We start from the raw sequence: 14,677 nt of genomic DNA on the forward strand, positions 1-14,677 counted from the left end.
GCACAGAATATGACTTTAAACTAAAATATAATCATTCTTCTGTACATCACCAAAGGCTCACTACAAGCATCAACCTTAATGTACCAGCCTATCAAATATAAGCATTCAAAACAAACCCAGCTGTTATCAGTCATTCGACACTGACAGGGGTATAAAATCCTTACCCGACACAAAATTTCACCCAACCACTACTATCATCTTGAACTACATATCAACAAAGGAAGTTCGTAAAAAAAATAGGAGGGGGGGGGGGGGGGAGGAGGGGGAACTACATATCAGAATTACCAATGACATAAAGTCAGCTTGAAAAGACAGCATACACATTTGTAATTCAAATAACTCATTTACAAGTCCTCTAGTATCAATATCAAGTCTCATGACAGATCTTTGGTCTCTTATCCCCACATATGAGCTCATCCCGTTTCACCCAGAAGCACAGATGATTAGTCAAATAATTAAATTCGGGTTAATCATCTGTTTTAGCATCAAGTCAAACAATAACCATTTGCTCTCACTCTCCTATTCGTCTTCAACATCTAATGCATGTAGCTACAAGCTTCAGTGGTGTGGACTCTGTAGGGAATCTCTGCAGAGGGTCTGTATTTAACTGTAAACTCTCATACTATAAACTATATCCATGTATCCCGCCCTCCTGATTAAGCACCCACGGACCTACCATACCCTAAAGGATAGCATACTTTCATTGATGTTGTGGCTTTAACATAACAATGAATTTGTTCTATGCAACAAAGTTTCCATAACAAAAGCATATCAACTGATGTAATAAAAATATCCAAGAACCAAATTGCGCATATGCAGTTGTGGGCATTTCTGCATATAACAGCTTTTACTTGAAATATCTGAAGCCTTGTAGCTGGTTTAACAAGATGAAGCATATTACATTGTACTTTAGCCTGTGTCTAAGAGATCAAAGCAAACAACTCACATATGATTGTACACAGCAATACATATGAATATATCATAGAACCAAACAAATTGTTGATAAAAAATATGTTTTAAATACCCATAATTCCATACATATGATGATATGAGTATTGTTTCTCAACAACTACAGCAGAGCACAATTGAGGTCAGAGGTAGCTGTGTACAGTGTACCACCAGTAGAAATAACATCAATTGCACCGAGCATTAATATGAAAATTGCAGGCTCGGCCAGCTGCACAAGTGGCAGCAACAAGTCCATGACTTTTTGGCCGAAGAGGATGTAATGCCTAAATGCTATAGCAAAAGGTCTGGTTTTTTGCTAGTTGATGAGCTTACTTGTTGCAGGCCATAGGGTTATGCTACAGAAAATCGATCCTACCTGATTTTCTAAAAAATTGAAATGCCACCAAGACCTCCCTCCTCCTCCACCACCGGGAGCTAGCCCCCTGAAAAACCACCATAACCCCAAAAGTCTCGAGCACCACCACTAACTCTACATTTAAGGGGAAGTTCAGCAAAGTTCCTGTACTTGATCCACCAAATATTTAAAATCTAGAAAAACCTTTAATCACACGAAATTAAACTCCACCAAGACCTATTCTCAAAATACCGCCAGCAACAAATCAACACGATATCACCCTGTATGCCACACAAAACCATCATTAACATCACATATACGCAGTATATATAGTTTATAATATATAAATAACATAGTAGAGCATATATAAGAAGTTAATTAATGCATATAACCTTGAGATTATATTTACAAAAAGTCGTCAAGGTTGTCAATTAAGTAGGTTTTTCACAAATACTTGTCTCCAAAAAAGATCGCCCATTGCTCTCGAACCTCATTGATTTCCTCATCAGTGTAGGGCTCATCTCGTCTTTGATACTCCTTTGACGACCATGAATTAGACCACACAAGTTAAAATAAAACTTAATTTACTGCAACTTAAAGCCAAAATAATTCTTAAATGATGCATACCTTATCCATATTTTGACAATCACCATATAATGTGACTATCTCATGCATAAATTTCATGACATAAAAGCCACTCTCAGTATCACCAGTTTGTTGAGCACACTATATAAGAAAGATATTCATAAAATGTCAAGATACACGTATCTAGTTATTAGAGATTAACAATACATATTAACTAACATCATATACCTTTATAGAAAACCATTTCAGTTTAGAGTTGCGCCCCTTTCTACCCTTACCCTTACCCTTACCCTTGTAGACATTGTAAGCCCTGCACATGCATACACACACAAACATGAGATTATTAATGCTTTTACATCACACAAAAAAACTTTCTTAGTCAAAATTTATGGTGCACAAATTTTCTTCTTACATATCTAAACAGTCTTTTATGGTCAAAGATTTCCCCTTTTTAGCCTTGGAGGAATCGAACTTGAAGACTTTGCCGCATGAAAGGTTAATCACAATGAGTATCCAGTGCTCCCTGTATGAATTACAAGACATGTTAACTGTTAAGTTACAATAATTAATGAAAAATTCATACTCTACTACAAACAATTAAACATAATTATAGATAAGTTTGGAGTTCATACATACTCTTCATAATATGGAGCCAATATGAGTTGGTATCCAGCATCACCCCTATCCCTACTGGATAAGAAAACATCCCTTATGTAGTCTGCAGTGACTTGATGGTGGTGAGTCTGGTGACGGACATTAGATGCAGCGATTGTTTGGGGACAAAGAAACCCAATATGTGACGAATCAAAAGAAGAGATGTATCTATCAATTAGAAACCTGTGTATCAAAGTTGTGTCAAATGTATGATAAATGCACAGCTTTCGTTAAATCATTCAGATTCAAAGGATCAAGAGGGTAAAAAATTTTACATCATGAAGACCTGAACAACGGAAATGCTCAGCCTTGCCCCTCTGAGTAACAGGTTGATGTCCTCCGCTGTGATAAAAGTTTCAGTGTCCTTTTCTAAGTGGAACACTTTTGCATCTAACAGAACCGTTGTGACATCATACCGCTCCGGTTGACTCGCCATGACAAGTTGCACTTGCAACAGCTTACTTTTCTCACCATTGGAAGCAACCATGTCTTCCCCAACTTGTTGTGTTGACCCTTTGACATTGGTTGCTGACTCTCCTGATTGAAGATCACTGCTGTCAACCTTTTCATTGCTGTTTCCTTCATACCTTTCTTCTGGGATGGCCTCCTAACATCATTTTTCAATCGTCAATAGAGTCATATTAGCTCACAAAATTCTATTATAATTTAAGTAGGGACTATATAGGGCCAATTTGGACAAAATAGTTTGAAACACCGAACGTTGCCAATTTAGGTAATATCACAGAACCATAAATAGAAAATGGGTTATATTTTGGGATAACAAGGTTCCACTTTCATTTTGAGTGAATCAAGGCCTATAGCCTTTTTAGAACAAATTAGGACAGCTTTAGGTGGAATTAAAGCAAAAATATGCACTCTTTTGTTTGATCTATATTGGGTCAATTAGGATCAAGTTTTCCAATCTGAGTCAATGTACATCTATTTATAACTGGAGTCAATGTACATCTATTTATAATCTGAGTCAATGTACATCTATTTATAATCTGAGTCAAAAATATGACTTGGAGAATAATACAAAAAGACCTCAAACTACGCCAGGTAGGAAAACTAAAATAAGTTTGAGTCCAATATCAGTCCTCACCTCATCTTCAAACAACACTAAGGCTGCGGGCCATTGCACGAAATTGTCTCGAGCTTCACCAATCTTAGTGACACCTTCCGCAGGTACCGGGAGGTCAACATCGACAAAATCACTGTAAGGATCATTGATACATACCTTCATGTGGCCAGGCATGATCAATTGATTGCACATTGGCCCATCACCATAGGGATATGCCGTACCACCTGCTACAACAATTTTGTTCCCAGAGTAGGCATCCCACACAGCAAGACGACATGTTTTCGAAGCCTATACATCAAGAGCTCAATAGCTTAATGCAAGATACTATATTGTGTTTTTTGAGTATAAATGGAATTTTTTTTTAATTGTCGACTGAGTAAGTATTTACCGTCAACATAGGTGGTGATAGATTGGAACTGGTGGCTTGGGGCAATTTTTGTGGCATCATGGAGGCCAGTGCTTGCTTGACCTGGATTTCCACTTGATCTTTCAGCTTTTGTTCAAATTCCTCCATCAAGGAAGCTTTGATTTTCTCCTTCATTTCCTCCAATGATTGCCTTTGGTTCAATTCAGAGACCCTTGGGTCTGGCTTGCCAAAGGCCTTGCGATGGCCAACATTAAGTCCCCCTAATCCATAAACACGGCCAGAATGATCTTTTTTCCCAAGAGCCATGCACAGGGCATCCACATTCCGCTGTGGAATAAAAGTCCCTTTGGCCTGTTGTTGCATATACTCCTCCTATTGGCAATTAGGACACATTTATATACATTAGATATCGTCAATTTACAGCAACAAATTTCTCATTCAACAATACCTACATATTTTTTGGCAACTTTCCGTGTTTCATCGTTTGTGATAACCCAAGTTCCTCCTTCACCAGGCACTTGTCTTGCCAATAGCCATTCCAAGCCTCGTTTAGCTACTCTACAAGATGATGATCCATCAGTATCAGTAGGGTATCTTCCATCCTTGATCCACTGTTCTTTGCTCCTCCTGTAACTCTTCGACCCTAAGTGATGATAGTGCTTGTTCTGTTTTGCGTTCTTCCTTGCCTTCTCACTAATAGCCTATTAGATTAGAAAATAAATAAGCATTATTGATATTTTGATTACATATTGTGCGTCAATATTAACTAACATCTTTCTTTATTATATCCTTTGATATTACAATCACCTTTGCCTCATCAGTGGTACGATCTCCTTCAAACTTTTCCCAGTCCACTTTCGTGATGATTCCCTTGTAAATTTCCCAGGGCATTAAGTGTGCACTCTTTTCTGGAGGCTTCGTTGTCTTAGTGATCCAACGACTCACTAACCTTGTCTTAAAACCTCTGAATCGGCTGGCCACTCCAGAATGAAACAACTTTTCCTTTTCCTTTGTTGGACCATCTTCAATGTGGAACAAAGCCTGTGTAATCAGAAAACTAACTGATGTTAATAACCAACATCGACTACATTACATAAATTAGGTTATATCCAATTCTAACCTTTGTCTTATTCCATAATGTTTGCTTGTCGGCTTCAGGTACTAATCGATACTGCTTGACATTAATGTTAATTTTTTTAGCACAGCTACCAAGATGTCTCGCATAAACGTGCTCCCAATCACCCGCTGGCTGACCAAGATCATCATACTCAAGAAACATAGGCTCTTTGACTTGAACCTCTTTCGTCGGACCCCTACTTCGTCTGTTGCCTCGTTCATTTAAACGATCCCCTACCCCATCCATCATCTCATCCATGTAATCTTCCTCGTCATCATTGTCTTCATCCCCTACATCACTCTCACAGCTCTCGCGTTCACTCTCATCAGATTCATCACTCTCCTCCTGCTGAATATCATGTACACTAGAAGTTTCCCCAGAAACTAGTTTTTCACCATGCCAAAGCCACACATGGTACGCTTGCCTAAACCCACGACGAATCAAATGTTCTTCTATGATTTTTATATCACTAAATTTCTTTACAGTAAAGCAGTCACGACAAGGGCAATAAATTTCATCCTCTCCACTACTCTTTTGGTGCTCTTTAGCACGTCTACAAAACTCCTTAACCCCGTCCAAAAATTCACGCGTGTTGCGTTTACCATACATCCAAGAACGATCCATTTCTGACAGAAAAAGAGAGACACATAAATAAGCTCAGCATTCAAGCATATGTGGAGCCAGGTGACTCATTTTACCAAATCGACAAATTTCAATTCTGGGATGCAAGCTTCCAAAAGCTTCTTATTTCTCTTACCTAAACCATCTTTGTACGTCTAACTGCACTAGTAATGGTATCCATACTTTATGTCATCATTTAACTTTCTCAGTATAAGATATAGGTAATTGCTTGTCAACATATAGAATCAACAGCATGTGATATTCCTTCATATAAAGGCATACCTTCACCTCCTAGAAGGGATAAGTTCAATAATGATACCAAAACACGAACTATTAAGTCTTAAAAAGGTACTTTAGGTTATGATAATGATGATGCATTTGATAAAGTTTATGTACTTCAAAATTTGTACCAGTATCCCAATCATCAATCAGCTATATATTCAGATTTTTCACTCTTCACTAGTCATATTTGTCATTCAATAATTATAAGGACATTGCATATAAAGAATTGTTAATAGCAAAGGTTAAAAAAAAAATTACAAGTGCATCAATACATTAAAGGAAGTTAGGAACTATTAAAAAGGGATATGGAGGAAGAAAGAAGGGTAAGAGAGAATATCTCAATATCAAAAGCGCAAAAACCTATAAACCAATGCACTCCAAAATTATATCGGTTTAAAATAAAATTCCAATGAAACTACAATACATTAACTTGTAATAGAATGCAATAACGTAAGTAAATAGATAAAGCTTGCCAAATTAGCATTATACTTCTAATGCAACATTACATATTAGATGGTACTAATACTACTAAATTATGGAGCTTATAATTGCATTTCAAAACATCAAATTAGAGCTTATTAAATTAAACATCTTTTTAGCAAGCACACAAGTCATGTAATTTAAACAAAACATTAAAAAAAAATTTAAAAAAAAAAAAAATCAAACACATACATTGGGATGATATTAAACATGATTGAAATCTATGTTACTTGGATTCGAGTACCCATGTCTGACACGGGTACGTGTCCAAGCATCCGACTCGGCTATAATGTGAAAAATATTTCATGATTTTGAACTAAAAGTGAAGTGTCCAAGTGTCATACGCTCATACCCATGCCTGAGTGTCAACACGAGTACGTGAGGTGAAAATGTGAAATGAAGAGTTTAAGTAATATAGATTGAAAATTATATGACAAAAGCTAATATTAATTATTCCTAAATACCAAAAAAGAAAAAAAAAACACACACACACACTCAATTGCAGGGGCGGAACTATGTAGGTGCATGGTGAGTCACGTGACTCACCAGCAAAAAAAAAAATGATTTTTTTTTAAAAAAAAAAATATCAAAGAGACCTCCTATTATAGATAGGCGGTCTCTTTGCTGCTATTGCTGCCTAACACTATCAGATTTTTTAAATAACAAAGAGACCTGTTATCCAGATAACAGGTCTCTTTTTCTGCTGACATTGTATATGAATATTTGTTGCGCTGCTTTTTTTTTTCATTAAAGAGACCTGTTATATTTAATAACAGGTCTCTTAAGTTATCTCACTATTTTATTTTTTGTGTACTCCGTATAATTTTTTAATAATTCTTGTACAATAAAGTTAATTTAATATAATAATTTTATAGTACTATTTGTTTGTAACATGTTATTTATTTAGAGTACGTACTTTCGACTTGTAAGATTGAATTTTTAAGTACTATTGTAGTATGGATTTTTATGTCCCTATTTTTGGATTGAAATCATTTTGGTGAAATATATTTTTTATATATACATATATATAATTTTTGGATTGAAACAAGTGATCAGTTATTGATGGTGACTCACCAAAATCCTGAATCCGCCACTGCTCAATTGAGATTGTCAATACACTTTGTGTACACCACTAAAAATATACTCTAATTATTTAAAAGGTTAAAATTTATAGTAATCATTATACAACATTTTGATAACTTGTTATTTGATATGATTTTAAAGTTATTTTGAACCTTGTCTACTTGATATATTGGCATTTTAGTTCACTTCTACTCTACTTTCGTTCAATTTTTGTGTATCCCTTGCTTCACGGGTTGTTAGTGTTTTTGTTGAGTTTTTAGGTCCAAAGACGACCATTTGAAGCATATGGATGATAAACCGAGGTTAGAAGCCGAGACAATGGAGCAAAACCGAAGAAAAAGTGAAGAAAAGGGCCTAAGAGAGCCTGCACGGACCAGGAAGTTTGCACGGACCATCCGGGAAGTTTGCATTTTCCAGATCCTGCACGTCCGTGCAGAATTAGGCACGTTCGTGCAAGATACTCAGCACGTCCGTGCCGATTCTAGCACGTCCGTGCAATTTGCCCAGCTCGAATCAGTTTCAAAACTGATCCTTAAGTTCAAGGCATGCACGTCCGTGCCACATTTGGCACGTCCGTGCAGGATCCCCCGGCCAAAACAGCAGCAAACTGTTTCTCATATTCTGCACGTCCGTGCCTGCCTTAGCACGGAGACCTGTAGCCGCGTCCGACTCTTGTTTTCTCCGTCTTTTTTATTTGGGGGTCTTTATACATAACCCCTTGAGTTCATTTGTACGACATCCAAGTTTTTAGTGCTTCCTCTTAGTTTGTAATTGTAGAAACATAAATATTCTCAAATTATTAGTTAGATTTTAATTAATAGCTTAGAAATTTCAATCTCAATCATTGTAGAAGACAAGTTCCACCATTGTTATTCAAGTTGAAGCTTCTGGTAACTTTTTCTCACTCTTCTCTTCCATTTTAATTGCTTTGATTGTTAATTATCTTGCTTAATCCTTGTATGCTTAGATTGTTATTTAGCTTAATCTTTAGTTAAATCTAGTTCATGAGTTACTTGAAATCCTTAATTGCTTTAATCTCCATGGATTGTGAACAGTCTAATTTTCTAGGGTTTGGGTAAAACCCTCAATGTAGTCACTAATTCACCAATTACTTGTTGCATGTGTTAATTTGGTAATTGTTGGGTGTTAATTAGTTGAGCTTAAGTGGTTTAATTGCTTAGTTCTTGTATATGGCCATTGCTAGAACTATTATCTAAGTTTTCTCAACGAAGGATCGAGAGATGAACTTGAGTTAGCTCCCTTATGCTTAATTGACTTGAAATGCCATGAGAATAGGAATTTCCAATAAAGGGAATGTTTTTGTCATCGTGATTATGCTTTAATACTTGTTTTATGCTTTGTAACCACGAGAGTAGGTTGTATTCATGATTCGAGTAATCCCTCTAACTTAAGAGAGTAGTTGGGTGCTTTAAATGAGTTCCCCTATTTTATCCCCTTAATTTACCATTGTTGCTACATGTTATTTGTGATTTGTGACAAAGTTGAGTGGTGTATCTCGAGCCCTAGAATCCTCTAAATATTGTTAATCACCCCTTAGTATTAGTTGAATTGAATTATTACATGTTACATAAAACCAAACCAATTTCGACTTCATTTAGCTTATTTAAACGGTAGTATCTCGGTGGTTGATTCAACGTCTCTCTTGGGTTCGACCCTTTCTTACCCTTGCTATTAGCTAGTGAAACCAAGATAAGACTTTATCTTTGGTAGGCTCGACGACGGCCTATCACATTTCAATAACAGTATTTGCTAGGACTAAAACAGTATATACCCCAAAATGCCCACAAAAAATTTAATTCAAAATATAACTTACTAATTATTGCTCTAAAGAATGAACTTAGAAGAAGAAAAACAAAACCTACCTACAAAATAGGGGTGTGATTTGCAGGATCAAAAAGGTTGTGGGAAGTGGTGGGTAGTAGTGCAGTATGGTGGTTTCAGGTAGAACACCTAGCTGGAGTAGAAGCAAAATAAAGAGGAGAGAATGGTGATGACAGGAAGCACCGTTAGGAACTAGTTTCCAGTCACCAGTATCGGGTGATTTCAGTGCAATCACAGAAGCCCGGAGGTGAAGAATTTTAGGTTTTGGTATTGAGGGAGCTCATACGAAATTTTTCCATTGATCTAGCCTTCCAAGTAGAGGGTTTTTTCAAAGCACCAGAATTTGTTGCTGAGGGGAGTCTATCAATCAATGCAAATCACACTAGGTTAAGACTAAAGGGGAGTTTGGTTCATAAATATCATCACAAACACTAAATACAAAACAGAAATGGCCACAGAAGTTCTTGTTGAAATCAGCACCAAAGGAACTGTTGGCTCCCTCATAATGCAGCAGATAAATACCACTGTCAATCAAATCAGGTAAGCTGCAGCATAGAAATTGCTCGAGATTCCGACTTCAAATTACTGGTTATTTCTCAAAAGAAAAAACAAGGAGGAAGCAAGTTCTTCTAATCAAACATTTGTTCAATAGTTGATACTTCGAATAGCAAAAGGTTACTCCACTGTTGGGTTTAACTATAAAAACCAGAGGACTGACTGATCTCTGATGGACAGTCCATAAGTTCCTACTACATGAGGCTCTGAAAATAATTCATGAACTTGGAAGAATCAAAGGCCATTGATAATAGAAACAAGAGTCAAGACTAAGCAGTCTGTATCGTTAATTTATCTATCACAAAAAACAGCTAGTATATGCAAAATGTAATACTTTGTGTCCTTTTATCTTTGCCGAACGGTTCCTTATGACAATTCATGTCAGCCAACCCCAAATCATTTTGTGACTAAAATTTTGTTGTTGTATATTATACTTACTCCATTACGTGTTAGATGCATCACTTTCTAAATAAGGAAGTTTCAAATTAGATGCATAATTTTCTTTTTAGTTAATAAATTCTCCATCTCTCTCACGTAGCAAATGGGTCCTCCATTTTCTGTCTCTCTAATCTCTATTTCTCTCATCTCCAAAGACTTCATAAGGCTCTGTTTGGTTCAATATTAGTAAAGGAAAAGAAGAGAAAGGATGGGAAGGGAAAAGAAGGGAAAGGAAGGTGATTTTATTTTCCAATATTTGGTTGATGAATAGGAAATGAAGGGAAGAGAAAGGAAATTACTTTTATTTTTCTCTTTCCTCCGATTTTGGAAGGAAAGGAAAGCCAAAATTTTGTTAAGAGACTTTCCTCCCACTTCCCTTCCTTTCCTTTAGATTTTTATGTCATTTATTCAACCAAACATGGGAATTTGATTAAAACAATTTCCTTTCTTTTCTTTTCCATCCAAATTCCTTCAACCAAAAAGGGCCTAAAAGTCCGTGTTTTTATAAATAATGCATCTAGAACGAAACGAAGGAAGTAAAATCCTGATCAAAAGCACCACTAAGGCACTAATTGAAATCCTCTTCAAAGCCTAAATCAGTATTTCACCAGAGCCATTAACACACATTTCAATACATAGCAAGTAGCAACACATACACAAAGCGATTATTAGTTAGTTATATACATGACCCTTCATTTTCAAAAGTACCCATGCCGGACCCTGACACTCATACATAGGTATGGATAGTTTCAACATCTCAATTTTGATTAAAAGCATTGAAATTTTTCCATAAATTAGCCGATTCTAACACTTGTACACACACCCATTGAAATGGTTTCTCAAGTCCAAGTTCATAGAATGCTCGAAAAATGCACCCTTTTAAGTTTCAACTGCTACAGTAATACTAAAATGTTCAGAAATGGACATAATTGCAAAATGTCCCCAGTACATTATTACTTATAGAACAGCAACAACCCAGTAACTAACAATTCATTAAGAATTTCAATTTAACAGGACCCTAGGTCATCAAAGTAGTAGGGAATCCTAAATCTTTCAGTATCAAATTAAGCATATAATAATCAATCAAATATGAAATTCAAACCCAAATTTTACAATCAATGCATTAATCTATCAATTAACAAATCATAAAATTATAAGAAATTAAATTAAGGAAGCAATTACCCAGAAAAAACTGTCAGCTACCGAGAAATCACGAGCATAAATGGAAGTACTTTGAGAGCATTAAACCAGAACCCCAACAAATTGGCTCTGCTACCACCATTAATGGGTCCCGCTAATTGCTGCAGTAAATCATGGTGTTGGGGCTTCTTGGGGTTGTTGGAGATGCCCAGAAAAGTACTAATCAACGAATTCAGCTGATAAGAAATGGGATGATCTGAAGCTTTGTTGATTGTAATTGACATGTAATTGAAGAAGCTATTGTTGGGGAAGAACTGAGGAGAGAGAAAGACTGAAGTCTCCCGCCCTAAACTTTGGGCTATTCGATCTTGTGTACTCTGTATTGTTGACTACTTTAACTCTTACCATTTTTAAAGGGTGTTACTAAATGCCACAAGGAAATTATTTAGGGCGTGGTATTAAATGACTCATCTATCCTTATTAATTTTATGTTTGACATTATTCAATTTTTCTCACCAATTATACTCCTTCCACCACCATCACCCTAAACACCATCACCACCACCACCCGTCACCGGAATCACCATCACCGTACACACCATCACCACCACCACCCAAAGGTCGCCGGAATCATCCAATTTCTCACTATCTATCACACCAAATCAACCACTTATCATACCAAATCAACCGGAAAAAGGAAGGGGCTGACGACAATGGAATCGCGGCGGGGGAAGGGGGTTCGTTTGCCGGGAAACGCGGGGAAAACGCCGGCCAATTCGTCGGTATTTTTTTTTATTTTCGCATAAAATCGCATAGTCGCGTGCTATATGCGACTCACCACTGTACAGTCGCATATAGCGTGCGACTATACCACGGTACAGTCGCATATAGCACGCGACTCTACCATGGTGTAGTCGCATGCTATATGCGACTGTACCACGGTATAATCGCATGCTATATGCGACTATGCCGTGGTGGAGTCGCATATAGCATGCGACTATGGTTTTTTTTTTTGAATTTAAATTTCGAATTATGATTGTAATTTGTTTTTTTTTAAATTTCGAATTATCATCCGTAAATTAATTTTGAATTGGTGATAAAATTAGTAATGTAATTTGAATTATGGTAATTTTATTATTATTTTTTAAAAAAAAAATCGAATTAATAATTTTTTTAATTCGAATTAATATTTTTTTTTTAATTACGGTATTTTTTTTTTTTGAATTCGAATTAATATTTTATTTGATAATAAAATTTAAATATTAATCATGTTTTACTTGATCCATGTTTATCTTTATTCCATGATCATCAATGTTTTTGTTTTGAATCAGTTTATCTTTATTCCTAAGATATATATGTATGATTTAAGATAGTAGTTATTATTATTATTATTTTTAATTTAAAACAGCAGTTTTAATTTAATATAAAAAAGCAGTTTTTTCCTTAAAAAAAAAAAAGTTATACTTGAAAGAGTCAAAGACTACGTAGATAATTGTCAACAATTTTTATTTATTTTCTTTTTTTACAATTGTCAACAAAGTAAACATGGATAATTTTTAAATAAAATCCAAATAACTTGTTTTTTTTGGAGGTAACAACTAACTAACATGAGTTGTGGGGATTTTTATTTTTTTGTTTTTTTTTTAAATTTTTTTATAACTAAAAAACCAAATGTAATCATTGTTTAAATTTTTTTATAACAACTAACTAAAATTTTTTTTAAGATAAAACCAACTGAAAATATATCTTTTTTATTTAAAGTTAATTTCAAATTAGTCATAAAATTTTTGAAAAGTATATTGTTTTAAAAAAATGATTGTTATTGTTTAATCAACTAAAAACCAACTGAAAATATAAATTTTTGAATAGTATATTGTTTAATCAACTGAAAACCAACTGAAATATGTTATTTAAAAAAAATGATTTGAACAGTATATTGTTTAATAGTAAAATTATTAGTAATAATACTTGAAATAATAATAATTATTGTTAGAATTATGAATTTAATAATTTGAAATTTTATTATTATATTAAATAGCGACAAGGTGGAAAATCAATTGCGGTGAATGATGTGTTGACTAGCTCGGGGCCGCGACACACTCGAGCCCGAAACATCGATGCCTCTGTTAGGAGAGAAAGGGGGATGCTGCACGATTGGGAAAGTCTGTTGATGATGGTGCTTCTGATGATGTATCTGTTCCTTTTGACGACGAGCCTGATCACGAACGAGCTAGTGAGTCTGAGGAGATGGAGGAGTTTGAGGGTAATTTTGATCAGAGTGGTGAGCATGATGATACGTCAGGTGTAGTGGTTGGTAGAAGGGCTAGAGATGGTAGGTTTGTCGCTTCTGACACCGGTAGCACCACTAGTAGACGGCGTACTAATAAACGTCAAAGACAAGTTGATGATGATTCTTGGATAGTGAAGGAGGACATGCCCGGTGGGCCCCTTGATGGTAGTGTTATTCCTAGTTTCGGAGGCCATGTTGCTCGTATGATATGGGATGGAAAGGAGAGAAACTTGCTAAGGTGTCAGAATAGGGAAAGAGCATGTTACCAGCTTCAGTCATGGTTTGTCGCGCTGTCATCCGAGCAGGTTGCAGTGGTTGAGGGTACAGGCTTGTCACACTTGCCTCGGTGTATGTTTGGACGCCTTGATATACCTCTTATTTGTGCATTTGTGGAGCGGTGGCAACCTGACACTAACACATTTCACTTCCCTTTTGGAGAGATGACTATTACTCTACATGATGTCTGGCACATTTTGCGCATCCCAGTGGATGGGCGTATAGTTTCTTCTCAGGCTACTAGTGAGGAGTTGCGCATACATGTTATGCAGTTGCTTGGAGTGGATAGAGATACACTTTTGGCACCTCCTACACCGCACTATTGTAGTGGTGCAATTTCCATTGATTCCATTATCAACATTTGCTCAAAGCGTAGTCCTGAAATGCAACTTGTGGGTTACATGTTACTATTGTTTGGTTCTACATTATTTGTAGACAAGAGTGCTAGTAGGGTACAACCAGCTGACATCCTCGAGCTCATTCATGGTGTGGATGATATTTCAGATTATGCATGGGGAGTCGCCACTTTGGCGAACTTATATCGCCAGTTAGGGATTGCGAGCA

At 36.0% G+C, this 14,677-nt stretch overlaps 1 protein-coding gene across 2 annotated transcripts; it reads right to left on the reverse strand.

The window, feature by feature from the left end:
* Positions 1-952: 952 nt before the first annotated feature.
* LOC145629368 (uncharacterized) lies at positions 953-11,913 on the reverse strand. 2 transcript variants are annotated; one of them, XM_081681951.1, is made up of 13 exons: positions 11,591-11,913; positions 5,111-5,733; positions 4,798-5,031; positions 4,443-4,691; positions 4,012-4,362; positions 3,645-3,911; positions 2,818-3,149; positions 2,525-2,725; positions 2,301-2,411; positions 2,117-2,198; positions 1,931-2,029; positions 1,696-1,840; positions 953-1,584 (listed from the first exon to the last, which is right to left on the reverse strand). In XM_081681951.1, exons 2-12 carry the CDS (start codon positions 5,729-5,731, stop codon positions 1,748-1,750), a joined length of 2,640 nt encoding a protein of 879 aa, XP_081538077.1. In that variant the 5' UTR covers positions 5,732-5,733; positions 11,591-11,913; the 3' UTR covers positions 953-1,584; positions 1,696-1,747. The 2 variants fall into 2 exon arrangements, with proteins under 2 accessions (XP_081538077.1, XP_081538078.1); XM_081681952.1 differs by lacking the exons at positions 953-1,584; positions 1,696-1,840; positions 1,931-2,029 and having other exon boundaries at positions 2,521-2,725.
* Between the last annotated feature and the right edge of the window lie 2,764 nt (positions 11,914-14,677).

Source organism: Chenopodium album, chromosome 4 (genome assembly GCF_948465745.1).
Source record: "Chenopodium album chromosome 4, dcCheAlbu1.1, whole genome shotgun sequence".
NCBI lineage: Eukaryota > Viridiplantae > Streptophyta > Magnoliopsida > Caryophyllales > Amaranthaceae > Chenopodium > Chenopodium album.